A 27,896-nucleotide genomic window follows, 5' to 3' on the forward strand; every position below is an offset into this window, starting at 1 on the left:
GTACCCTATATTTCATTACCAGGACGTATAAATACACATAATGATGGCATGCGGGTAAATAAAATTTACAGCCTATACCCATCTTACCAACTGACTGTGATGTGAATGTTAGGTGCTGGAAAGTGCACTGTGACCAAGTGCCCTGTGCATCCTCAGACAGAACGATCACAGTGAGTCTGCCCACAGCCACCATCTAACAGACTTAAAAGGGCTTCACTTTAGGGTGTAACCCTCCTTCCACCATGTGAGGACACCATGAGAAGGCCCTGTCCACGAGCCAGGAAGGGGGCCCTCACCAGACACTGAATTGGCTGGCACCTTGATTTTGACCTTCCTAGGCTCCCCAACTATGAGAAACACATGTCTCTTGTTTATAAGCCACTCAGTCTATGGTACTTTATTACAAAAGCCCAAACTGACTAAGACACAAGGCTAGAGGTTAAGTCTGGTTAATTGCCAGAACTGGTAAATATTTCTCTCTTTTTAATATGTTTATGAAACGGAGAAGCCCTGAAGGTCCCTGGAATTGGCATCAAGCATTAGAGCACTCTGATGATCCTGCTTAGTATTAACTGGGGAAATTCCTGGAGCAGAAACAATCTCAACACACTCCCGGTGCCAGGCAGATCTCCACAGGGTCCTGGCTGGTCAAATCTACCACCTGAGTCAGGCGGGGCTCTGCTTTTCTTTTTGCCCCCAATAACCCACACCACAGGGCAAGGAACACCTTCACCCCACACAACCACTAATCTGTTCAGCAAGGCAAACACTCTCTCCAGACAAGTAAAAATGGGTTCCCTTGACATTTCTTCTAATATACCTCCTTCCCTGCTTTTCAGACAAGCTTAATTCCTAGAATACAGGGGAATTCGAGAGCTAAACATTCAACATAAAAATTTTAAAACCAGTTCTTTCAGTTTCTAACAATTAATGTAGTATAAGATATTCCATTCTGTCTGCTTACGATATAAGTAGAAAAGCATACAAACACACAACAGCAAAAAGTTATACATGAAAACACAAGTTTTCAATCTTTCCAAATTTCTCCCATGAACATAAAATATGTCATAGTAAAAACATAAAATAAGTTATTTGAAAGCTAAATTTTACACAGGTTACCCACAGTATTTTTCTAAGATGATATAAACAAACTTAAAATAACTTCACTTACTTTCTGCTCAGAGTTCTCCTGAAACACAAGTCCAAAGTAGTCCTTCTCCAAGAGATTGAGATGTTCACACACTCTGTCAAATAACACTTGTCCCTTAGCACGTTTCTGAGGAAAAAGAACAATATCTTTACTTTTCAAGCACTAATGAGTCCATGAGTACTGTAAACCAAGGGCATCATATCAGATAAAATTATTTAGCATAAATTAATATGAAATATTTATATTCCAATCCTCTTTTATAACAATACCAAAAAGTGATTCATAACTTTTTCACTTTAGACTCCCCCAACACACACATAAAGCATAAATTCTAAAACGGAAGCACGATCAGCCTCTATGCTTTACTGTTACTCCATGTCCATACTTCAAAAACTAAAAAAAGTAAAATGCTAAGAGTTCATTTATTCATTTATCAAATAGTTCAAAAATATGTCCAAGCTGCCTCGCTCAGTTCCTCAAGATGGCTCATGTCACGTCTACAAGGTATACTCTCCCCAGGAAAATCATTTAGCTCCATTTCTCAATGTATCCTAACACGATTCATCCCATCAGCACTTAGGTTTGATTTTGGTTCCAAGATATTTGTAGAGTAGAAATTATGTTTTTCAATACAAGCTACACTCTTTCTCAAGAATGATTCACTCTTTAGAACAAATCTTAAAAATATAAGGGAGAGGAACTGAGACAGTAAATCAGCTGTCTCTAAGGATTTAACCTATTTTTGCCTTGCTTTGTTGTGTTTTTTTTTTTTAATTGAAGAAGCTGCTATCAACAGAGATAGAAAAGCCTGTGACAGCCATAGAAGAAAAGCTCATTATTTAATCAATGGCAAAACATAAAGTGGTGACTCCAACTAAGATGAACGGCCCTGGGAACCCCCAACCGCAAAGTCAGGTTAGACACACGCCTCCCTGCCCTGCGTGGATATAAGCAACCCTTGGACTGAGAGTGAGAAAGGAACAAGCCAGCAGACTTGTTCATCTTCAAGATGAATGCCCTCATACTATCAAAATGTCTACTAGTTAGTTCATCCAGTGTGTGAAAATGAATGTTTCCCATACAAACATCTTTAAAAATGGAACAAGATATAAAAGACATTTCAATTTCAAATCAGGACAACTCTGATAAGGGGTTTCAAAAGATAAAGTCTTCACAGAAACTCAATTCAAGAGTGTGTTTCTCTCCCCTAACCTTTTCTTCCTCCTCTTGTTAAACCACAGGTAAGAAATCCATACCTGAAGGACCTGCGAAGGAGAATCTGCAACTTTTATTATCAAACATTTTATAGTAACATTTTTTATTAAAAGGTAGAATTACATTAAATAGTAGAGGGAAAAGGGAGAATGCCACACAGATTACATTATTTCAACATTTCAAGAAATGTGCTATCCACATCACTACAGATTCAAAAAATGACTAAGTACATGTAAAACAGATATGTGTTTATGTGTCCACATGTTTAAGTACATGCAAATAATACTGTAGTAAATAAGAGTACTGGGCTCTGGATTCCAAATACCAAAGTTTTAAATACCTTTCCATTATTTATAATCTATGTGACCAGGGACAAGACACTTAACTGCTATTTGCCTTAATTTGTACATCTGTGAAATGGGGACAACGGACTATACCACACAGGATGTGGTAAGTACTCAGTGAGTTATAATACATAATGAGAGCTTAGAACAGTGTGTGGCACATAGTAAGGGTTTAACCAATATTGGCTCTTATTATTATAAGCTGGAGAGCTTCATAACATGAAAAATGACTAACTTCACTTACATGAAATTTTGTGTTGAACTTTTAAAACGAAAGGTTCTGAATTTCACTATCTGGTCTGCATGCAATGATTAATCTAAATAATTAAGAATGAGTTTGGAGGTATTTTAAATTAACTTTATGAGGAGAAGGTGACTCATATCATGGTTGTTACTTTCTTAAATGTGCAGTAAAATCCTTATCTCTTCTTCATAAGAGCCTGGAGTAGATGTGAGGAGATTTGGCTGCAAACAACAGCAAAGAATATTTCAAAGGTAATCAATAATCTAAGATAGACTTCGCTTTCTCTGACATTAATTTCAACAACATTGTTCACTCCTCAATCTCCAGTGAGTAGATTACCCAGCATAATAGGTGCTTGTTGAATCAACTAAAAATACAATATTACAGTGTACTCTGTGTGACATACTTATTTTAAATGAGATGACATTTACCCACTCAGGCTCATAATGACTGACCATAGTTATAATTTCAGTGCCTACTTTGTAATTAGGAAGTATCCTTATCTAAGATAACAAAGGGAGAAAACTAGTACAGCTCTTGCCACATCTATCTACTTGTTCATCACACACTATGCATTTATAATGAGGTACAAATGAGTCACAGAAGATATTCTATCTGCTATAAAGCAGAGATTATCTTCTTATTTAGAAAGACACTAAGAACTCAATGGAAGCTTATATAAGAAGTTGGCCTGTAATCAGATATAGTTTCCAAACAAACTTATTACTTCTAGGAAACCTCTGACTAAATGACAACTACTTTCAAATAAGCTAACTACTGAAATTGATTAGCCATAGAAATCATGGAGAAACGTGACAGCGTCGAAGGAGATTCATGCTATTTTATTTGGTTGTAATGCTATTTGAAATAAGGGTAAAAAGGATAGTCAAAACAACTGATGTCTATACATACATACCTCAGTTCAAAGAGAAAAACACATTCTGACATTGGCTTACAGTCGATTTTTATTAATAAATCATACTTTCTCACTGGTTTCCATTTCAAAAATAGAAACATGCTCTCATGGACAGCATTCCCCTAAAAGATTAAAACATCCGCAAAGCTCACCACCGCAATCTGGTGTTGGTACCGCTAGGCAGCAGAGGGAGGACGCGTCCACATGGGGCTGCAGTCAGACTCAGTCCCTCCCTCATTCGACATTGTGTAAGCTGTTTACTATTACTGGACGAGTGTGACCATGGGTGAACCACTCAGTCTCCTTAACTGTAAGATGAGATCACAGCTCTCTCACAGCTCACTGTGAGGGTCAAATTAACCCAGTAAGAGAGTGTATGTCAAAGTGCCACACCAAGTGCCTCACTCAATCACAGCTGAATTCTCTTCCCAACTGTCTTTCATTAGCCCACATCTAACAAACACCAAAATATCTTCTAGATGCTCAGACTGCCTCTCTATGATTCTCTCCTTCCCTTCTCCAGGAAATAGATATTTTAAATGCTTGATAAGATCTTAACTACACACACGTATTACTTAAGCTTCCATTCAGCACCTCCACCCTCAATGAACTCAAAGACTGGCTGGGAAGACAAAAAAGCAACAATACTATGAGGCACGTACTGAAAGATGCACATACAAAGTGCATGGAGGAACACCAAGAATGGAATAGTAACAGCATCTGAGAAATATCACAGCTTTGGGTGTATGCAACTTTTCTATAAGCCTAAATTTATTTTTAAACAAAAAGTTAAATTATCCCAAAAAAAAAAAAGAAATATCATAGCTTCACCAAGACTGTGGCATCTGAAATGAATCTTAAACAAGGAAATGATCTTTTAAGATAAAGTAATAGCATATTCAAAAGAACTTACTTTTCACTTCGGATGTTTATAAAGTCTGACAGAACCAGTTTCTATTCAAAAGATACTGGAGGTTACAGAACGATGAACTCTCAGATGACCACAAGGGCTTGCCAGGCTGAAAAGCTCCACATATACTAATCCTGTGTCTAATATATATCAGTTCCTATGTTAAGACATTGAGGAAAGAACCATAAATAAAACACACATGGTCTCAGGAAGTTTACATTAGAATGGTAGACACAGAAAATAAAAAGGAAACCTACTCGCCCCCTGAAAAAAAAGTCCTATGAATCTACCCCTCTAGACTGAACTAGGTACCTGGTCCAACTTGTCCAAAGAACACTGACCAGTGGCCTATGAGATATAAGAGCTCTACCCAACGACAATGTATTACTCTGGGGATAAAGATTACCAGATACAACCACATCTTCCTTCAGGGAGTTTAAATACAAGATAGATACACACACACACACACACACACACACACAGAGCCACAGAGTGTGTAAACACAGAGGCCGAGCCAGTGAGAAGGCAGTATGCAGAAGCCAAGGGTATCAGGGGGCAGACTTATATTTGCCAAAGTATGCTGTATTGTTCCCATTGGTCCCGTGAGATGCTTCACATATACACCCAAATCCCCAAAAAAGGGAGTAGAGTGGAACAAGGAAAATTCTGCCTAATGTACACAACTACTGAGCATCACAACTCCTATTTGCATATAAGATACCCTGAGAAGCTCTATGGTGGAAAAAAAAGAAACAAACTTATTTATCATCATTCAACCTGATGTTTATCAAAATTATTTGGCTAAATAAACTACTATCTTTCTTTAATACAACACTTACTAACTTACTCCACAGCAGAATTACTGATCTACAGACACTACCTCAAGAAACGAGAGAGAGAAAAATTACCATGACATGGCCCTCAAGCACATTTGGAGACTGTTAATAACATTATCTTTTTTATTCCAAAACAACACAAGAGAGAATTCAGTTTAAACTGGTCCAGGATTGGAGTACCCAAATGTCTGTCTAAAGCAAATGATTCCCATAGATAAAATCCCAACAAGTATAATCAAAAAAATCAAAAACACATAAGAAAACAAGTTACTATTATTGAACATTAGACACGATATATCAGATATTCAGAGACTGTAGACAATGGAATTATCAACTACAGAACACAAAATTAGTATGTTTTTATATACTGAAAGAAATAAATGAATATTTTAAAATATCAAGGAAAAAGCAACTATCAAAAAGCAGATTCTGAAAAGAACCAATTAAAACATCTGGAAATAAAGCTATACTAATTAAATTATAATCCAAATGGACAGGGCTTGATACAGTTAAAGAGAAAACTGGTGAACTAGTAGATCTGAAAAAATTATCCAGAATACAGCACAGACAGATGAACACTATGAAAGAAATTCACAGACATGTAAGATAGAAGAAGGGTCCATATATACCTCCCCAGAATTCTACATGAAGACAACAGAATAAGGGAGAGGCAATGTTAAAAGAGTAATAATGGCTGATAAATGCTAAAAGTCTCAAAATAAGAAAACCCAATGGATTTCTTGCCAGATAAAATAAAACCCATTAACTTACAATCACTTTATTCCATTAACTATTTACACACATTAACATTCAAAAGATTTTGGCATGCATTATTTTAAAATAATAGACATTATAAAGCCATCAAGACAAGAAGGAAAGAAACATGAGATAGGGAATAACAAGGAGTAGAGAAAGAAAATTGTAACAGAAAACCCAGAAAACTTATTCTTTAAAGACCTAAAACTGATGTACCTTGTAAGCTAATTCAGAAAGGCAAACAAAAAAGTACATTTCTTCTTATCTCATAAAGAAAACACAACAAATACTCAGGAGGCATATTAAATGATATACATTAAATGGACCAAGTTATTACATTTTAGAAGCATTAATCTGTAATCAAACTTGCCTGAGTGAGCTCTGACAGCAATAAGACCCAGTGGCTCACAACTTCTTTTCTGCCTTCATGCTGTTCACAACTCACTCCATAAATAAAAATTGTCATCATTTGGGGAAGAGGAACCAAGACACAACTCATCATGCAAGTACATAAAAATATGTGTGTGTTGGGTGGGGGGGAATCCCCCCTGGTGGCAGTGGTTAGGACTCCACGCTTCCACTGCAGGGGACATGGGCTTGATCCCTGGTCAGGGAACTAAGATCCCACATGCTGTGCAGTGTGGCAAAAAAAAAAAAAAAATGTGTTGGGGCATGTAAGGTGAAATTGTTCCTTGTCCTCTCCCAGATTCTGGTATGTACCACCTTTCATGAGAATCTTCAAGTCTCAACAGTTTCCTAGAAAGGTACCACAGCAGAATGGTAGTAACATAGATTTGAACGCCAGCCCCACCTCTTAACAGCTGTGTAACCTCAGGCAAGTTATTTAACTTCATTTTGTCTCAGTTTCCTCTCTTTAAAATAAAAATATTCACCTTATGATGGTGATCAGAGAATTAAATGAAGTATATTTAAAGTACTTTAAAATGTTTGGCACATTATGTGAATGCATTAAAAGGCAGCTGAAAGCACAGGACTTTCTGAGCTGTTCTAAAATAATAATTGATTTTAAATACCATTATAAAGAGCTTTCACAGTTACTTCATCCAATCTCATTTCACAATAAGAAAACTGAGGTTAGAGAGAGCTTAACTGCTCGAACTTTTCAGTCTGATTCCCTGAATTTCTTTTAAAGCAGGCATCCCCAACTCTGGGCCGCACAGCAGGAGGTAAGCAGTGGGCAAGGGAGCGAAGCTTCATTTGCCGCTCCCCACTGCTTCCGATACCACCTGAACCATCCGCCCCCCGTCCCCGACCCCATCTGTGGAAAAATTGTTTTCCACAAAACTGGGCCCTGCTGCCAAAAAGGTTGTGGACCACTGTTTCAAAGAACTGAATGCTTATCTGCAATATACATAAACATTAGTACTCTACATTTCTATCCAAGATGGCAATTTTCTCCTATTATCATTGTTTTGATTTTTTATAAACAGCTTGAATTCTACTGCATGGAAGGAATACAAACACACATTTGTCAACCAAGCAGAATACACAGATATTTTGCTTTACAATGTGCACCTAAGATAGCAGTATATGTAGCTGGTTCATTAGTTGTCATAGCTGCCTGTCCCAGATAAAAAGGTCTACTGACTTGCCAAGGCATACTCTAAATTTCTTTCCTACCTTTATTTCCAACTGTTGAAACCTGACCTCTAGACAAATTCTCCTTCTCTGTGAAGCCTATTCCAAGACCCAATATTCACCTTTCTCCTTCAGGCACTTTATTTCACATCTATGCTGCTTAGTCTTAAATTCTACTCCTTTTTTTTTAACCTCTTAATTGGGAGTATAATTGTTTTATAATGGTGTGTTAGTTTCTGCTGTATAACAAAGTCAGTCAGTTATATATATACATATATCCCCATATCTCCTCCCTCTTGCATCTCCCTCCCACCCTCCCTATCCCACCCCTCTAGGTGGACACGAAGCCCCGAGCTGATCTCCCTGTGCTATGTGGCTGCTTCCCACTAGTTATCTATTTTACATTTGGTAGTGTATATATGTCCATGCCACTCTGTCACTTTGTCCCAGCTTACCTTTTGCCCTCCCCATGTCCTCATCTCCATTCTCTACGCTTGTGTCTTTATTCCTGTCCTGCCCCTAGGTACTTCAGAACCATTTTTTTTTTTTGATTGCATATATATGTTTTAGCATACGGGACTTGTTTTGCTCTTTCTGACTTACTTCACTCTGTATGACAGTCTCTAGGTCCATCCACCTCACTACAAATAACTTAATTTCATTTCTTTTTTATGGTCAAGTAATATACCATTGTATGGATGTGCCACATCTTCCTTATCCATTCATCTGTCGATGGACACTTACGTTACTTCCATGTCCTGGCTATTGTAAACAGAGTTGCAATGAACATTGTGGTACATGACTCTTTTTGAATTATGGTTTTCTCTCTGCTAGGTCATATGGTAGTTCTATTTTTAGTTTTTTAAGGAACCTCCATATTGGTCTCCATAGTGGCTGTATCAATTTACATTCCCACCAACAGTGCAAGAGGGTTCCCTTTTCTCCAACACTCCCCAGCATTTATTGTTTGTAGATTTTTTAATGATGACCATTCTGACAGGTGTGAGGAGACAGATCATTGCAGTTTTGATTTGCATTTCTTCCATGATTAGTGATGTTGAGCATCCTTTCATGTGTTTGTTGGCAATCTGTATATCTTCTTTGGATAAATGTCTATTTAGGTCTTCTGCCCATTTTTGGATTGGGTTGTCTGTTGTTTTGATATTGAGCTGCATGAGTTGCTTGTATATTTTGGAGATTAATCCTCTGTCAATTGCTTCATTTGGAAATATTTTCTCCCATTCTGAGGGTTGTCTTTTCGTCTTGTTTATGGTTTCCTTTGTTGTGCAAAAGCTTTAAAGTTTCATTAGGTCCCATTTGTTTATTTTTGTTTTTATTTCCATTCCCCTAGGAGGTGGGTCAAAAAGGATCTTGCTGTAACTTATGTCATAGAGTGTTCTGCCTATGTTTTCCTCTAACAGTTTGATAGTGTCTGGCCTTACATTTAGGTCTTTAATCCATTTTGAGTTTATTTTTGTGTATGGTATTAGGGAGTGTTCTAATTTCATTCTTTTACATGTAGCTGTCCACTTCTCCCAGAACCACTTACTGAAGAGGCTGTCTTTTCTCCCTTGAATATTCTTGCCTCCTTTATCAAAGATAAGGTGACCATATGTGTGTGGATTTATCTCTGGGCTCTATCCTGTTCCATTGATCTATATTTCTGTTTTTGTTTCAGTATCATACTGTCTTGATTACTGTAGCTTTGTAGTATAGTCTGAAGTCTGGGAGCCTGATTCCTCCAGCTCCGTTTTTCTTTCTCAAGATTGCTTTGGCTATTTGGGGTCTTTTGTGTTTCCATACAAATTGTGAAATTTTTTGTTCTAGTTCTGTGAAAAATGCCATTGGTAGTTTCACAGTGATTGCACTGAAGCTGTAGATTGCTTTGGGTAGTATAGTCATTTTCACAATGTTGATTCTTCCAATCTGAGAACATGGTATATCTCTCCATCTGTTTGTATCATCTTTAATTTCTTTCATCAGTGTCTTATAATTTTTTGCATACAGGTCTTTTGTCTCCTTAGGTAGGTTTATTCCTAGGTATTTTATTCTTTTTGTTGCAATGGTAAATGGGAGTGTTTCCTCAATTTCTCTTTCAGATTTTTCATCATTAGTGTATAGGAATGCAAGAGATTTCTGTGCATTAATTTTGTATCCTGCTACTTTACCAAATTCATTGATTAGCTCTAGTAGTTTTCTGGTAACGTATTTAGGATTCTCTATGTATAGTATCATGTCATCTGCAAACAGTGACAGTTGTACTTCTTTTCTGATTTGGATTCTTTTTTTTTTTTTTTTTTTTTTGCGGTAGACGGGCCTCTCACTGTTGTGGCCTCTCCCGTTGCAGAGCACAGGCTCCGGACACACAGGCTCAGCGGCCATGGCTCAAGGGCCCAGCCGCTCCGCGGCATGTGGGATCTTCCCGGACCAGGGCATGAACCCATGTCCCCTGCATCGGCAGGCGGACTCTCAACCACTGCGCCACCAGGGAAGCCCTGGATTCCTTTTATTTCTTTTCAGTCTCTGATTGCTGTGGCTAGAACTTCCAAAACTATGTTGAATAACAGTGGTGAGAGTGGGCAAACTTGTCTTGTTCCTGATCTCAGTGGAAAGAGTTTCATGGGCTTCCCTGGTGGTGCAGTGGTTGAGAGTCCGCCTGCCGATGCAGGGGACATGGGTTCATGCCCCGGTCCAGGAGGATCCCACATGCCACGGAGCGGCTGTGTCCGTGAGCCATGGCCGCTGAGCCTGCGCGTCTGGAGCCTGTGCTCCACAACGGGAGAGGCCACAGCAGTGAGAGGCCCGTGTACCGCAAAAAAATAGGAAAGAGTTTCAGTTTTTCATCACTGACAGCGATGTTGGCTGTGGGTTTGTCACATATGGCCATTATTATGCTAACATAAGTTCCCTCTATGCATACTTTCTGGAGGGTTTTTATCATACACGGGTGTGAATTTTGTCCAAAGCTTTTCCTGCATCTATTGAGATGGATGATCGTATGGTTTTTCTCCTTCAATTTGTTAATATGGTTTATCACATTGATTGATTTGCATATATTGAAGAATCCTTGAATTCCTGGGATAAACCCCACTTGATCATGGTGTATGATCCTTTTAATGTACTGCTGGATTCTGTTTGCTAGTATTTTGTTGAGGATTTTCGCATCTATGTTCATCAGTGATAGTGGCCTGTAGTTTTCTTTTTTTGTGACATCTTTGTCTGGTTTGGTATCAGGGTGATGGTGGCCTCGTAGAATGAGTTTGGGAGTGTTCCTCCCTCTACCATATCTTGGAAGAGTTTGAGAAGGATATGTGTTAGCTCTTCTGTAAATGTTTCACAGAATTCACCTGTGAAGCCATCTGGTTCTGAGCTTTTGTTTGTTGGAAGATTCCTTTTTTTTTTTTTAATTTATTTTTGGCTGCATTGGGTCTTTGTTGCTGTGTGTGGGCTTTCTCTAGTTGCGGTGAGTAGGGGCTACTCTTTGTTGTGGTACGCAGGTTTCTCATTTCAGTGGTTTCCCTTGTTGCAGAGCACGGGCTCTAGGCCTGCGGGCTTCAGTACTTGTGGCATGTGAGCTCAGTAGTTGTGGCTCACAGGCTCTAGAGCACGGGCTCAGTAGTTGTGGCATATGGGCTTCACTGATCCATGCCATGTGGGATCTTCCTGGACCAGGGCTCGAACCCATGTCCCCTGCACTGGCAGCCGGATTCTTAACCACTGCACCACCAGGGAAGCCCTGTTGTAAGATTTTTAATCACAGTTTCAATTTCAGTGCTTGTGACTGGTCTGTTTATATTTTCTATTTCTTCCTGGTTCAGTCTCGGAAGGTTGTGCTTTTCTAAGAACTTCTCCATTTCTTCCAGGTTGTCCATTTTATTGGCACAGAGTTGCTTGTAGTAATCTCTCATGATCCTTTGTATTTCTGCAGTGTCAGTTGTTACTTCTCCTTTTTCATTTCTAAGTCTGTTGATTTGAGTCTTCTCCCTTTTTTCTTTATGAGTCTGACTAATGGTTTATCAATTGTTTATCTTCTCAAAGAACCAGCTTTTAGTTTTATTGATCTTTGCTATTGTTTCCTTCATTTCTTTTTCATTTATTTCTGATCTGATCTTTATGATTTCCTTCCTTCTGCTAACTTTGGTTTTTTTTTTGTTCTTCTTTCTCTAATTGCTTTAGGTGTAAGGTTAGGTTGTTTATTTGAGATTTGTTTTCTTTCTTGAGGTAGGATTGTATTGCTATAAACTTCCCTCTTAGAACAGCTTTTGCTGCATCCCATAGCATTTGGGTCGTCATGTTTTCACTGTCATTTGGTATTTTTTGATTTCCTCTTTGATTTCTTCAGTGATCTCTTGGTTATTAAGTAGTGTATTGTTTAGCCTCCATGTGTTTGTATTTCTTCCAGATTTTTTCCTGTAATTGATATCTAGTCTCATAGCATTGTGGTCGGAAAAGATACGATTTCAATTTTCTTAAATTTACCAAGGCTTGATATGTAACCCAAGATATGATCTATCCTGGAGAATGCTGCATGAGCACTTGAAAGTGTATTCTGTTGTTTTTGGATGGAATGTCCTATAAATATCAATTAAATCCATCTTGTCTAATGTGTCTTTTAAAGCTTGGGTTTCCTTATTTATTTTCATTTTGGATGATCTGTCCATTGGTGAAAGTGCAGTGTTAAGGTCCCCTACTGTTGCTGTGTTACTGTTGATTTCCCCTTTTATGGCTGTTAGCATTTGCCTTAAGTATTGAGGCGCTCCTATGTTAGGTGCATAAATATTTACAATTGTTGTATCTTCTTCTTGGATTGATCACTTGATCATTATGTAGTGTCCTTCTTTGTCTCTTCTAATAGTCTTTATTTTCAAGTCTATTTTGTCTGATAGGAGAATTGCTACTCCAGCTTTCTTTTGACTTCCATTTGCATGCAAAATCTTTTTCCATCCCCTCACTTTCAGTCTATATGTGTCCCTAGGTCTGAAGTGGGTCTCTTGTAGACAGCATATATACGGGTGTTGTTTTTGTATCCATTCATCCAGTCTATGTCTTTTGGTTGGAGCATTTAATCTATTTACATTTAAGGTAATTATCAATATCTATGTTTCTATTACCATTTTCTTAATTCTTTTGTAGGTCTCTTCCTTCTCTTGTATTTCCTGCCTAGAGAAGCTCCTTTAGCATTTGTTGTAAAGCTGGTTTGGTGGTGCTGAAATCTCTTAGCTTTTGCTTGTCTGTAAAGGTTTTAATTTCTCCGTGGAATCTGAATGAGATCCTTGCTGGGTAGAGTAATCTTGGTTGTAGGTTTTTCCCTTTCATCACTTTAAATGTGTCCTGTCACTCCCTTCTGGCTTGATGAGTTTATGCTGAAAGATCAGCTGTTAACCTTATGAGGATTCCCTTGTATGTTATTTGTTGCTTTTCCCTTTCTGCTTTTAATATTTTTTCTTTGTATTTTACAATTTTTTATAGTTTGATTAATATGTGTCTTGGTGTGTTTCTCCTTGGACTTATCCTGTATGGGACTCTCTGTGCTTCCTGGACTTGACTATTTCCTTTCCCATGTTAGGGAAGTTTTCAAGGATAATCTCTTCAAATATTTTCTCAGACCTTTTCTTTTTCTCTTATTCTGGGACCCCTATAATTCGAATGTTGCTGCATTTAATTTTGTCCCAGATGTCTCTGAGACTGTCCTCAATTCTCTTCATTGTTCTGCTCTGTGGTAGTTATTTTCACTATTTTATTTTCCAGGTCAGTTATCCATTCTTCTGCCTCAGTTATTCTGCTGATTCCTTCTGGAGAATTTTTAATTTCAGTTACTGTGTTGTTCATCATTGTTTGTTTGCTCTTTAGTTCTTCTAGGTCCTTGTTAAACGTTTCTTGTATTTTCTCCATTCTATTTCCAAGATTTTGGATCATCTTTACTATCTTTCCTCTGAATTCCTTTTCAGGTAGACTGCCTATTTCCTCTTCATTTGTTTGGTCTGGTGGGTTTTTACCTTGCTCCTTCATCTTCTGCGTATTTCTCTGTCTTCTCATTTTGTTTAACTTACTATGTTTGGGGTCTCCTATTCACAGGCTGCAGGTTCATAGTTCCCGTTGTTTTGGGTGTCTGCTCCCAATGGGTGAGGTTGGTTCAGTGTCTTGTGTACGCTTCCTGGTGGAGGGGACTGGTGTCTGTGTTCTGGTGGGTGGGGCTGGATCTTGTCTTTCTGGTGGGCAGGACCGCATCTGGTAGTATGTTTAGGGTGTCTGTGAACTTATTATGATTTTAGGCAGCCTCTCTGCTAATGGGTGAGGTTGGTTCAGTGTCTTGTGTAGGCTTCCTGGTGGAGGGGACTGGTGTCTGTGTTCTGGTGGGTGGGGCTGGATCTTGTCTTTCTGGTGGGCAGGACCGCATCTGGTAGTAGGTTTGGGGTGTCTGTGAACTTATTATGATTTTAGGCAGCCTCTCTGCTAATGGGTGGTGTTGTTTTCCTGTCTTGCTAGTTGTTTGGCATGGGGCATCCAGCACTGGAGCTTGCTGGCCTTTGGCTGGAGCTGGGTCTTAGCGTTGAGACGGAGGTCTCTGTAAGAGCTCTCACTGTTTGATATTACGTGAGGCTGGGAGGTCTCTGGTGGACCAGTGTCCTGAACTCGGCTCTCCCACCTCAGAGACTCAGGCCTGACACCTGGCCGGAGCACCAAGACCCTGCCAGCCACACAGCTACTAGAGCTGAAGGGCTCCTGCAGAGGCGGTGGCGGGGGGGGGGGGGACGGTGGCACGCAGCTGGGGCTCACCACGGGAACAAGGACACTGGCAGCAGAAGTTCTGGGAAGTACTCCTTGATGTGAGCTCTCCCGGAGTCCACCATTAGCCCCACCAAAGGGCCTGTCGTTCTACTCCTTCTGATACTTATTACTTTTGAAGACTGGGTTCTTTAAGCAAAAGTTATGTCTGACTCATTTCAATGTCTCCTACAGCAGCTCCTCACTGAATCACTTCACTCACTCGTAGGCCAAAAGATATGCTGGATGCAACGGCTTGGTGCTATAATGCCAGCCAAAAAGTTGGCAGAGTTGAGTCTAGAAATCAGGTCTTCTGGCTCTCAGTCTTATGTAGTCCCCTGGCTCTAGCTCATGGACTACCAACCCACAGATATTCAAGGAACTAAGCCAAACACACACTGCCAACTAGATTCTAGGAGAAGAACAGCCAGAGTCCTGAATTTTATTTTCACAATTCTACATTGTACTTAGACTCTTCCTTAGTAATTAGAGCATTTCCAAATACTTCTTGGGAACTAGAGGAAAGACGTCAGCAGAAAAGCCAATCTGCCCCTTTCTCTTAAAAACTGACCATGAACCACCTTTATGCAAAAGGCGACAGTGGGATTTTGCAGTCTTTACACATTCCTGCCCTAAGACATCAGTCGCTGTTATTTCTTCTTGCTATCTGAAGCATGCCTTTGCTTTATATCCCATCTTACACTAGAATCTTTATAGAGTGCACACTGTGTTCATCTCTATTCTGATAACGTAGGACCAGTTAAACAATTAAAACCATACAACAGTTAATCAACTTGCCAAGTACACTTCAAAAAGAAATCTTACATTCTATATTAAATGCCAACAAGCTTTACCATCTACTTTGCCCCTGTCTGCCTCTCCCTAACCTCACTTACACCATTGAACACTAGTATAAAATCAATGGGCTGAAATTTTCAACAAGAAAAGAAAACAAAGAGAGACAAAACAAGATAATTTAGGTGGATTTAATATATATTATTCAAGGATTGGAAGGTTAGCTTTGGGGGACTTTCTTTGGGAGGAAAGCAATTTATAGCAAACTGAGTGGAAGAAAGGCATCCTGGAATCTGAGACGCTGAGCAAAGTTCCCCATGCCTGTGCTGTTATTTGTGGCATTCATTATTGAGGCCAAAACATGACATTTCTGGAGGCCTCTCAACTTGGAGGAATTTGTGCAACTGCTTACCCGGCGGATTGCAGTCAACACCACACACCACTGGCGTTTTATAAAACACCATCACTGTCTCCGTGTAGGCCCCTCCACACTGCAGTTATTGTGCACTGAGAAGACAGTGCTGGGAAGCGTACAATGCAATCCATACAGCACAGCCCTTGAGCCATGTATTTTGCACTAGCTCTAAACTACACTATGCAAGTATAAAAGGCCAACGAAAGAAAGGTATGCACAGAGCAAACACAACAACTGAGACACTGTCGTGGGAGGTGGAGGAAATCAAAGATAACCAAACAGAAGGGGAAAGGAGTATCTTAAAAAGTCGCAGGTCATCATTTATCGGATCATTCTTTTCCTACCAATCTGAATGACACACCTCTGTCCCAAAGTTCATTCAAATCCTGGCAAAAAGGAAGAAAGAAACCACATCCAATGATTGTGTATATGTGTATTCAAAATGTAACTCCAGAAGTAAATGAGACATTTATACTAAAGGAAGATTTTAAAGTTCCCTGATCATTATTAAGTTTGAAAAAGTTTTTCTGACTGCTCAAAAAAAAAGTGTATTATATAAAAAATATATAAACATACACACGTAGATATAGTATAAATAAATATGTGTATACACACACACATACACATGTATACATACACACACATACCTATTGTTTTTTCTTTGAGTAGTTGAAAAAATTTTTCCAAACTTAATTTTCATTAACGATCAGGAAAAATTTGTATATATGTATATCGATAGACAGACATGCATTATCAAAATTACATAAGCATGTAGGTTTCTTAAAAGACACTACAAAGAATGATAAGAAGAAATCTTTCTTCCTTCAAGACCAGCCTCTAAAAGAAGAGGGAAGAAAAAGAAAAATCCTCTCATTACAGACTCTCTATTTCTTTCCATTCCACAGGATTCAAGGAATTATGCTTCAACACTGAGGAAATTCTGCAGTGCTGTTGACATGAATGACATAAAATACTATTCAATATAGTTTTAGGTGCTAGAAATAAAAATGAAAAAGCTGCTACAAAACAAAACACACACTAGACCAGAACGCACTGCACAATACCCTCCAGTAACTGTGTCCTGCAATATTAAAGGAAACCCTAGTGTAGCTAGATGCATACATGCTCACCTTTAATAAAATCACATGCATAACTTAATGAACTCCTGAAGAACAGAGGAGCTTGCCTTTCTTCTATATTATAAAACCCTATTTCCTGAGCTCAATGATTCCCATTCTATCCAAGTCTAAATGCAGTACTGAGATGGCATGCTTTTCTACCCCAGTTTGCTGGTGTTTGAAATGTTTCATAATTCTTAACTGAGTACACAATTCATCTCATAAGCAACCAGGTAAGTTTAGATCGCAAACAAGATAGAAAAATGTTTCATCTTTATGGTACATGGAAAATGGTAAACAAATGCTAATTTTATTTTTAATAAATAAAACATCAAACTTTTACTCTTTCATCCATAGCCACAACCTTCATTTCTAAGGTGGTTATAGTTTTTATTTTCCACAAACCAGAGGTTTTCAGCTGTTTTCAGGACACAAGAATCAACTAGCTAACCAAAGGGTGTCCTCTTGGAGGACGTCTATCTCCAGCTGCAGGACAGGCCTGCCGACGGCTATTCCAGAAGCCAAGTCTACTCCTCTCACCAATATGCTCGTTCCAGGGTAATCTGAAAGCCAAGCTCTAGAATGGAGCTTCAGAAAAATCTCACATAACCTCCAGAGCGATGGATCGTGAAGCTTGTTAAGCAAACTATTTACTGATGAAACGTAAATATCCACACACACATTTTACACAAGGAATTATACTTATTTTTTTGCTTTAACTAAACGATAAAGAATAATAAACACCTCTGTCAGTTCTAATATGTGCCGGTTGCTCAGCTGTTCATAAAATGTGGTCCCTTAAATGCCTTCCTTTGGTAATAAAAGTTTAATGTAACGGTATTGTAGCATATGAGGAAAAATCATCTAAATCTTCATTTCCTCTAAGCGAACAGCTGCCAAAGAGCCTGCAATTTCTCAGATGCAAAATCCAACTATATTTCTATTCCTAGAGCTTAAAGTAGATAAATTGATCTTTGATGTTGTTTTCTTAATCCAGCTGGCTCTGGCCAATGTTTCTCTTCTGACTCTCCAACAAGAGGATTAAGTCCTTGGACAGTAGAGATGGGTTTATTCAAAATTTTCAATATAAAGTGTACTGTTTTTAAATCTTGTTTTTCCTCCTGCTTATAAAAGGACTAACGTTTGATTTTTTGAATCGAAGCAAGTTCTTTTAATTACAAAGTGAATGTGATTATTTAAGTGGTATATGTTTATATTATGGACCTTCCAAGTCACTAAGTTATGGATAAAATATAATAGCAAGATACTGAGAATTCATCCAAGGCAAAGGACGTTAGCATTTTCATCAAATGTTCAAGAACAATAGTAAGATCCTGAGAATATAGTCAGGAGTTTAAAATATCATGATGATAATAATTGCACCTAATATTGATCAAGCCCTTACTATACGTTGGGCATTGCTCAAAGCAAATCAGAACCAGACAAATTCAGCCAGACACTTAATAAGACTTCCCACAGTCTTACTGTAGGAGCTCTACTTTACTCACTTCCCGACCACTAGGGGAAAATTCCCCACCAGCCATGTTCATATTTCAAGGAGGAGCTAATTGATCAATTCACCATATACCTGGGGAGCAGGTGCTCTGCCAGGGAGTGCCTTGGTAGGCAGCATGTTATGGCCTCTCAAAGCAGTTTTGGGTTTTTGGGGGTTTGGGGGGGGTTTTTTTTGCGGTACGCGGGCCTCTCACTGCTGTGGCCTCTCCCATTGTGGAGCACAGGCTCCGGACGCGCAGGCTCAGCGGCCATGGCTCACGGGCCCAGCCGCTCCGCGGCATGTGGGATCTTCCCGGACCGGGGCACGAACCCGTGTCCCCTGCATCGGCAGGTGGACTCTCAACCACTGCGCCACCAGGGAAGCCCTCAAAGCAGTTTTTAAGTCTGGCTGCACAGATGCTCAAGTCCAGCATCAGACCCACTGAATCAGAATCTTCAAAGACGACACCTGGGCATCTGTATTTTTTTTTTAATTTTTGTATTAGACTTTATTTTGTAGAGCAGTTTTAGCTTCACAGGAAAATTGAGCAAAGGATCCAAAGATTTCCCATATACCCTCTACCCACCGACATGCACGGCCTCCTGAATTATCAGCGTCCCCCACAGAGTGGTACATTTGTTACAACTGATGAACCTACACTGACACATCATAATCACCCCAAGTCCATAGTTTACATTAGGGCTCACTTTTGGTCTTGTATATTCTATGGGTTTGGACAAATGTATGATGACGTGGCTCCACCATTACAATATTCTACAGAATACTTTCACTGCCCTAAAAAAAAAAAAAAAAAAAAAGCCTCTGTGCTCTTGTATTTTTAAAAAGCTTAACCAAGGATTCTGACCATGAGGCAAGGCCGATACCAAAGTCAGCAAACAGTTCCCCTCTCCCATGGTTAAGACTATCTGCCCTCACACTCAAGTTCAGCGGCTTTCTGTTTTCACTCTGGCCAGGCACCATCCAAAGGAGCATACTCATCTTTTATCCTTTTCAAAGACGCAGACACAAAAGCCAGGACCCAACGCACTAACTGGTATATCAATTGCTCAACTTTTCACTTAAAATCCTTTGTAAAAAAAGACTGTTTCATATAGCCTGATAATATAAAATTTATCTGACAATCTTTAATGACAACTGTATTTGAGACTACCTTCGAGAAAGAAATCACAAGGTAGAAAAACACAAGACACCTGTTTGAATATAGATCTTAACACAAATCAGGCCCAGTGAAACTATTCTTACCTCTACTGGACAGGAGTGTTTCAAGTATTTTTTAACAACTGACCCAAGTGGAAGTCAAGTTGTAATGCAGAGAAATCTTAATCACTTAAATATTTACTTTATTACTTTATTATTGTAAAACAGAGGCAAACAGGATCTGATACAAAGAAAGAGGTCTTGAAAAGTTTCTTAAGAAATAACAGTAATTTCCTTATACCTCACCACATGAATTTCTGATTCTTGAACTCAATGACAAGCAACTTCTGGGTAATCTGAGGGAAAAAAGTACATTTCATTTTGAGATACCTCAATTCTTAAACACTGATCTGAGGCAGCAGTCTTTCTATTCAGCTTGACATTTTCTTCCCAGGTAAAAGTTTTTCATTCCCGGTAGATGACTAACAAACTAAAGTAAAACAGAAGACAAAGTGGCAAGGTCTTTGTTAACCATGGGCAAGTAGAGAGCAACAGATGAGTCTTCAAGACTTTGCTTGACTTAAAACACACACAAATCAACTACTTCAACTACATAAGAAGAAAAAGTGGGCTTCCCTGGTGGCGCAGTGGTTGAGAGTCGGCCTAGCAATGCAGGGGACACGGGTTCGTGCCCCGGTCCGGGAAGATCCCACATGCCACGGAGCGGCTGGGCCCGTGAGCCATGGCCACTGAGCCTGCGCATCCGGAGCCTGTGCTCCGCACAACGGGAGAGGCCTCAACAGTGAGAGGCCCGCGTACCGCAAAAAAAAAAAAAAAAAAAGAAAGAAGAAAAAGTGTGAGGCATCAGAAACATGGAGGTTCCGAAGCAAGAAAGTTAGGGAGCATTTGGGTATGCCTGCCCAAAAGGCCACCTTACCAGCAGTATGTCCACCTGATCCAAAGGCCAAAAACCCAGCCCTCTACGGCCCTCACAAACTGCTTTCATTTTTTCATTTCCCTTGGCTTCCTGAGTGAAACTCTACCACTTATGATTCTTCGGCGTGAACAGGCTTCTGTTAAAATGCAAATACCTCCTAGAAGGCAAATACACGTAATCATCCACACAGGAGTCATTCACTCAGATTGCGGATCCTCTCATTATTTAGGTGAGAGATTGGCTACATTTGAGAAATTAGAGGAATTTTAATTCTGGACAGAGAAAAAGTAAGCAGGAAGTATCGGACACTTTTTGTATTATGATACTACAAAAGAGTAACAGAATATCATCATGGAACTAGGAACAAGAAAGTCTAGGGAAAAAAGCAACAAGAAATATGAAAAGAATATGAAAAAAAAAGGGATTTTAAATTTTGGCCTGAATTAGAAAAGTGGGGTAGAAATTCTGTCTTTATCTACCTGCTCCAAGATTTAGCACCCAGAACTCAGTTCAAAAACTTTACAGACTTTTACAAATCGACTTGAAAGTCTAATCATTTGTGCCTTATTTCCATGGGAAAACATACTCTTCAAATAACTTACTGACGTATACATATATATAACCTGTTCATAAGCTGGAAATGTCCTTTATAATGCTTCTCTGCACATATGTATTCACATATCCAGATGGTCACCTCAAAGCCCTCCTATATTACTTCTACCATAAAATGCAGCGTGACATGTGACAGACAGCTACTCGAAATTCAGAATCTTTTCCAACAGAAATAATATTTTTACATGGTAAATGGGTTTCAGGCCAATCATTCCCCTTCCCAACTTCAACTCCCATCCCCACACCTATCAGGTCAGTAACATGCCCAAATATAAAGACTAAGGTCCATCATAAGTTTTCCAGCAGAATTTGGAGTTAGTTTAACATTTACTGGGAAACCTAAGTAAAAATCAACACGTGATAGATGAAATAATCTGACTGCAGGAGACCCAAGAAAGAAAGGTCTAAAATGTTAGGGGAAGAAAGCGTAGGTGGCCGCGTGTATGTATAGGTATCCAACAGATGTACAGATCCAACAAGGCTTCCTGAAGGGAAGGCATGGGGAGAGCTAGAAGTGGGAAGTTAGCAGTATCGCTAGGAAGAAGGGTGACCTGGCCTGAAAGCACAATTATTCTTGACCTGATAGCAGATGTATTCACCCTCCACGGTGGCTTTCGATCAAGCTACAGGAGGCTAAAGACACCTGTTACTATGTTGATATAATACCCCTTGCTCTGAATTTCATGCTCACAAAGATATCCTGAGATTTAGCACCATTTGACAACTTTCTTATTATGAAGGAACGAATTAAATGACCAATAAATCTAAATGTTTCATTCTTCCTGGCAGTTATCTCTCACTGTAAATTCATTTCCTGGAATTCTTATGTCTACATTTATGGAACTTGTCAGCAAGGGCAGTTTTCCTCTGCTTGACTCAGGCACTGTGAGTAGAGTTAACGTACGTCCCAATGCTGAGCACCAGACCCTGCACGGTGAAATTCTCCCAAGTCCGATCTTGTTGAAGAACCGCCCCCTTCCACCAACATTATCACCAATGCTTGGTCCAGAAATGTTTGATGAACAAAGCCACAAACTTTACACAATACATAGCTTAGGACCCAAACCAAGTGGATAAGAACTAAACTATACCTATTAATTGCAAAAAGCAAAATAACAGACGTTAAGTAGAATAGCATTTCCATCCATTCTTCTCCTATGACCTACCTCTGCTCTGCCCAATTAAACACACATGCAAAACAAAATGGACTATCTAGACACCTGCAGGAAATAGTGAATCAAGAAAATGAAAACTAACAAAAAGCATCTGTAAGAAAACAACGAACAACGTCAAAACAGATGCTACTAAAGCTACCAGAGCCACATTAAAAGTCTTTTTATAATGAGATATCCAGAAAGCTTCCTGGCTATATTGAGGGAGAGGGCCCACTTCACTTTATCCTAGTGATAGAACAGGCTCATTGTCCAGATTTTCCTAAGTAGAAAGTGGACTTCTAATTAAAGATGGTAGATTGAAAATACACATTTAGGTCTGCTCCCTATGGAAGCTATTCTAAAATGAAGTGGTTAAGTGCACACAAGAGCACAACACGCACATATTCTTTTCCCCCCGACAATGGAAAGGAGAAAGAGAATGGAATCAGTGCCAACAAAATTTTGGAAAGCAGACTGGAAAAGGGTAAACAATAGAGTCCATGCATTTTTTTCTATTTTATGTTTACTCTGCAACCTCTCCTATGGGTGGGAGCCCACCTCTTCTTAACATATAGCAGAAGTGAAGAGATTAATCCATTTGAACCCCAATGGTATTCTGGCTTTGCAAGAGGAGAGGATTCCTAGTTAAAGCCAAGCCACGCAAAGCCTGGGCTGAAACTGACAGCACTGGCCAGCATGGTTTGCTCCTAACAAAGTTTACATTTTATTGTGTTATCCTTGGCCTATAAGGAAGTAGGCACTCAAGCCTTTTCTTATAACCCCAAATTTCTGCTTGAATTTTACTATTTAACCATTTTCAAACGAAAAATGTACTAGGCTAAGTATTGCCGAGTTTTCCTAAGTACATCATTCTTCGAAGTCTAAGAGTTCCTTTCTCCTCAATGAAGATTTGCTTACCAACTCCAGCCCATAATAACTTGGCACTTCTGCACTTTTATCTAAACCATAAACAGTACTTTATCAACTATATGCATATTCTTGTTTCACAGGTAAAGTTTACCTCTGAGAGTAAAATCTGTACTCAATTTAAGAGGACAAATTATACCTCACACTTTTCTCTTTATCTTCTCAGACAGGAAACAAGTCATTATTGGGGGACAAAAATTACTTCTAAACTCACAATATATATTTAAATGAATACTACTTTGGGGCCAAATTCATAAAATACTGTGGAAATATGACTTCTTTAACTTTCTATTTTTCTTAAAAATTATATACCATCACTAAAGGTCAGTAACCAGTCACTAAAGTAATTTTTAATAAGTGAAATTCCACATTCTTTTTGTCCAACTTTTTCTCTTATTCACTTTGAACAGCAAAACTTGGAATAAATCTGTGAAAACTATAACCTCTTAAAAAACAGCAGTGACTAAAACTGTTAGATTATATAAAGAGGCTGGTATCAAACTTCTAGCCAGATGAGCACACCAAATTTTTCTAAGTATCTTTTTAAGAAACTGCCAAATACCATTTCCATTAAAACTTATGTAAAGAACCGTGAGCAGCAAACCTCTGTAGGTTAGCAGATTCTCTGTAAACTATTTGCCTACAGTGAATTTTGACATTTGATTCAGACAAGCTTTCTGTGCTATAGCAGAAAAGCTTATTAGAGTATTCCTATTTGATTCACTTTAAATTGCTGCTGACAGAAATATAGAAAGAGATCAGTGAATATAACAGATCATAATAAGACTCAGATTGTTTCCCATGTTAATAACTAGATGATGCACAAAATTAGACAACTCAAACAGGTTAAAATGGCATATTCTGCAAATATAGCACAGTTATGAAATGTAGTTCAGTAAGTAGTTTTGAGGCTATCTCTCTAGAATTAAAAATAAAAAAAATAATAATAATATTCCTAATCATAGGAGTTGGTGTGAAACTCTGTTGCAGAATATAACAAATATAAAAATAGGAATCTGACAGATCGTTTTTCAGTACTTTAATCATGTAGCCACCTTGCATGAAGAAACTGTTTTTCTGACTAATCCAGTGCTTTTTATAGACTGTATTTTATTATGTTCAAATATATTATTATCAAATTGCATTTGATCCCTTTAAGATTTAAATGTTACCATATTATATTAAAGTGCTGTAAATAGGGATGATAAATTCTGTACATGTTTCCACGAGGCCACAGAGTCTTGATCCCGCTGTGGAAAGGATGGATGGAAACAATGGCCCCAGCTCAAGCTTCCGTAAAATAAATTCAACAACGCTCACAGGTAAAGGCAAGATTCTGAAATTTCTGTTCCCCCATTCAAGCCCCTGCACACAATCTCCACAGAAACCTTGGTTGGGGTGGGGGGGAGCAGGGAGACAGGATCAAGGAGGAGAATATTTGGCAAAATTTCCTAATAGTTGAGAAATAAAAACTATCAGAAACATCTTTCATTTGCTCAGGAGAAGACTGGAAAAGAGACTGGAAATAAAACAGTAATGAAAACAGAGGGATTCCCAGCACAAGGGGTTTAACAAAAAGATACTTTGTTTCTTGTTGAATGAGAGAAAAATAAAATTACGTATCATTTGATGAACTCTGAAAAGGAGTTAAAATTTTTTAAATACCTACTTATGTTCAAGAGCAAGAAAACATATCCGAACAGATTCTAAAGTGCAAATTTTATTCTGAAAATGACTTTCCCCACTATTTCAAATGTTATTCAACCTTCAAATAATTTTCATTCCAAAAAAGGAAAAAAAATTCAAACATCTGGTGCCTGTTCTTCTATCGCCCTCAGGTGAGAGTAAAACTTAAGTGGCAAACTACTGAGGAGCCAGCTTGCCTGGCAGCACGGGTGAGAAAGGGGCAGGCAGAGATAGATGCTGCCTTCAAAACTACCTCAGGATGGTTACTCATAGTGAGAAGTTACTTTCAAGTGTCAATTTAATGCTTTCAAAAACCACCGATGCAAGGGCAAAAACGGCAATCCGCAGATTTTGAAACCAAAAGTGGGGAAGACAAAGGAGAACAAATGTGGTTGAATTCTTTTTTTACGGTACACGGGCCTCTCACTGTTGTGGCCTCTCCCGTTGCGGAGCACAGGCTCCGGACGCGCAGGCTCAGCGGCCATGGCTCACGGGCCCAGCCACTCCGCGGCATGTGGGATCTTCCGGGACCGGGTTACAAACCCGTATCCCCTGCATCGGCAGGCGGACTCTCAACCACTGCGCCACCAGGGAAGCCCGTGGTTGAATTTTTGACTGCTGAAAAATTAAAACCGTGGTTGAATTCTTGACTGCTGAAAAATTAAAACCGTGGTTGAATTCTTGACTGCTGAAAAATTAAAACCGTATCATTCTTTAGCTCGCTCAAGAGAAAAGAGGAGCATTAGAGAAAAAGAGGCAGGGAGTAAGGTGTTAATTATACTCTCCTCTCCAAGCCCAGCCTACACCCAGCCAGCCAGCCATCCATCTGACCTGTGGCAGCTCAGATTTGTGTGAAAGAACTCTTAGGCTTCTGGGAGTCTACATTCTCTCTACGCTGTGAGATCCTGAAGGGCCAAGACCACTCCTTATCCACGTCTGCATCGCTCTCACGCCTCGTCGGTTCACAGCCTTTATAGAAATTTAATAAATCATTTTCATTTATTTAAACCCATGAAGTGTTTCTACAAGAAGTTAGCCTACTGTTTCTAAGCACTTAAAAAGCAGGGCAGCTGTGGATAGAAGTAGTAATATGAGAGGGTGGAGGATTACACACACACACACACACACACACGCACGCACGCACGCACACACACAAATCTTTCTTTTCTAACTGGAAAGGATGGAGAGAAGAACCAGGAACACAAACAAGCAAACACAATCACTTAGCTTAGATAAGTATAAAAGTTTTAGACACATATGAGAAAAGCAGAGAGAAACCAACAATTCACTTTTTATGAGGAGTGCTAAAGGCAAAGTCCTACGTTGATGCCCTATGGGGAGAGAGAAGAAAGTTCTTTTTCTCAAGGAACTAACAATCCAGGTGAAGAAACAACCTAAGCATGAGAAAAATCAAACAATAATACAAGAGTTTAGCTGTTGTTCAACACAACAAGAGACTCTCACAAGGCAGCACATGATCGTCCAATTACTGGTGAAAACAAGTTCAGAGGAAGAAAAAACATCCAGACAGCTGGATTTAAGTTAGACATTAGAAGATTGGGGGGAATCGTGTGGATGGGGAAATTGAAATGGCAGAGATGATCTGATCAGAAACTTGAGGAAAGAAAGGCCAGACAATTCAGTGCCTTATTAGAAGACCTATTTGGCTGGCAAGGGAAAACATAGAAAATCCTATAGTAATAGATCAAAAGACCTCCTGAGGTCACAGGCAACAGCGTCCTGAATGCCCAGCTAATGAGACTGCTTTGCTCCTGTGAACCCCTCATGTTCTTCAAGCTGGACCAAAGTATTCAACTACTCACATGGCGTGGCAGCCTCTTCCCAGTTACTAAATAAAAATTACGTTACTGGATAGAATTATCACCTTAAATTCCTTTTTGAGCTAAAGGGATAAATGGACAGTTAACCAGAGACATTCCATCTGGACCTATGTCACTGGAATTTTAAATGGCATATAATATATGCCAATTAAATTGTTCACAGTTCTATTTAAATCATATTTAAATCTAACGCTATTTTGCAAGAGTTTAGAGGGCCACAACTTCCAGATCCTCTACAAGATGTGGACAGTTAAAACTATTTAACTCGTAAACCGAGTAAGGGTCGATTATACAGAAGTCTAAAAGAACAGCCTTGGAGGGTGACAGTAGACATAAACAATCAAGTAAGCAAATAAAACACTCAAAAGCAATGATAACAAATTGGATTTCTGAGGCCAGTACTCTACACAAAAAAGGCAAGAAGACCTTGACACATTCTACTGCCTGATAAATAGTTTTATCAACAGAACACTGACGAAGAGCGCCTACATTCTGACAGCCTTATTCATAGCACTGAGAAAAAATGGCACTGACATTCCTGTGTGGGCAGGAACAATGCCCTCAATTCTCAGACAAAATCAACACGTGGGAAAAACTTTCAGATGCCAGAGGAAAATGTGAGCAACTCTAACTCAGAATGCACATTCACTCATGCTTCCAAAGTCTTACAGGAACTTTCACATTTATTTTCAGACTTTAAAAATATATATACAGACTTATCAGCTGTAGTAAAGCCAGCTCAATCCTAGAAATAGAGGAAGCAAATATTTTCATTCTTACTTTGCAATCTGAGAATAGAAGAAAAAAGAGGAAGTGACTTCCCCAAGACATCCAAAGAGTCAAAAGAAAAGTAAACACAGATCTCCTGACTTTATATCCATGGCATCAACTAAATCTTAGTGTATTTTTCCTTAGAGGAAGGAGCCCTGCTGTTTTAACACATGGAGTATGTAAATGACTTCAGTGGCAATATCACAAGAGTCCTCCTATAGCAGAGTCCCTGGAACAAGCATGCAAAATCCA

The 27,896-nt window shown here is 39.1% G+C and overlaps 1 protein-coding gene across 26 annotated transcripts in view; it reads right to left on the bottom strand.

Annotated features, from left to right (window-relative positions):
- The window catches only part of EPB41L2 (erythrocyte membrane protein band 4.1 like 2), a 277,512-nt gene that overhangs the window by 142,669 nt on the left and 106,947 nt on the right, over positions 1-27,896 (bottom strand). For all 26 annotated transcript variants that reach the window (XM_081250611.1, XM_081250619.1, XM_081250602.1 and 23 more), the window contains one exon: positions 1,172-1,276. In XM_081250611.1, the coding sequence (XP_081106737.1) occupies positions 1,172-1,276 (105 nt within the window). The remainder of the gene's footprint in view (positions 1-1,171; positions 1,277-27,896) is intronic.

The sequence above is a fragment of the Mesoplodon bidens genome (genome assembly GCF_964165515.1).
Source record: "Mesoplodon bidens genome assembly, chromosome: 12".
NCBI lineage: Eukaryota > Metazoa > Chordata > Mammalia > Artiodactyla > Ziphiidae > Mesoplodon > Mesoplodon bidens.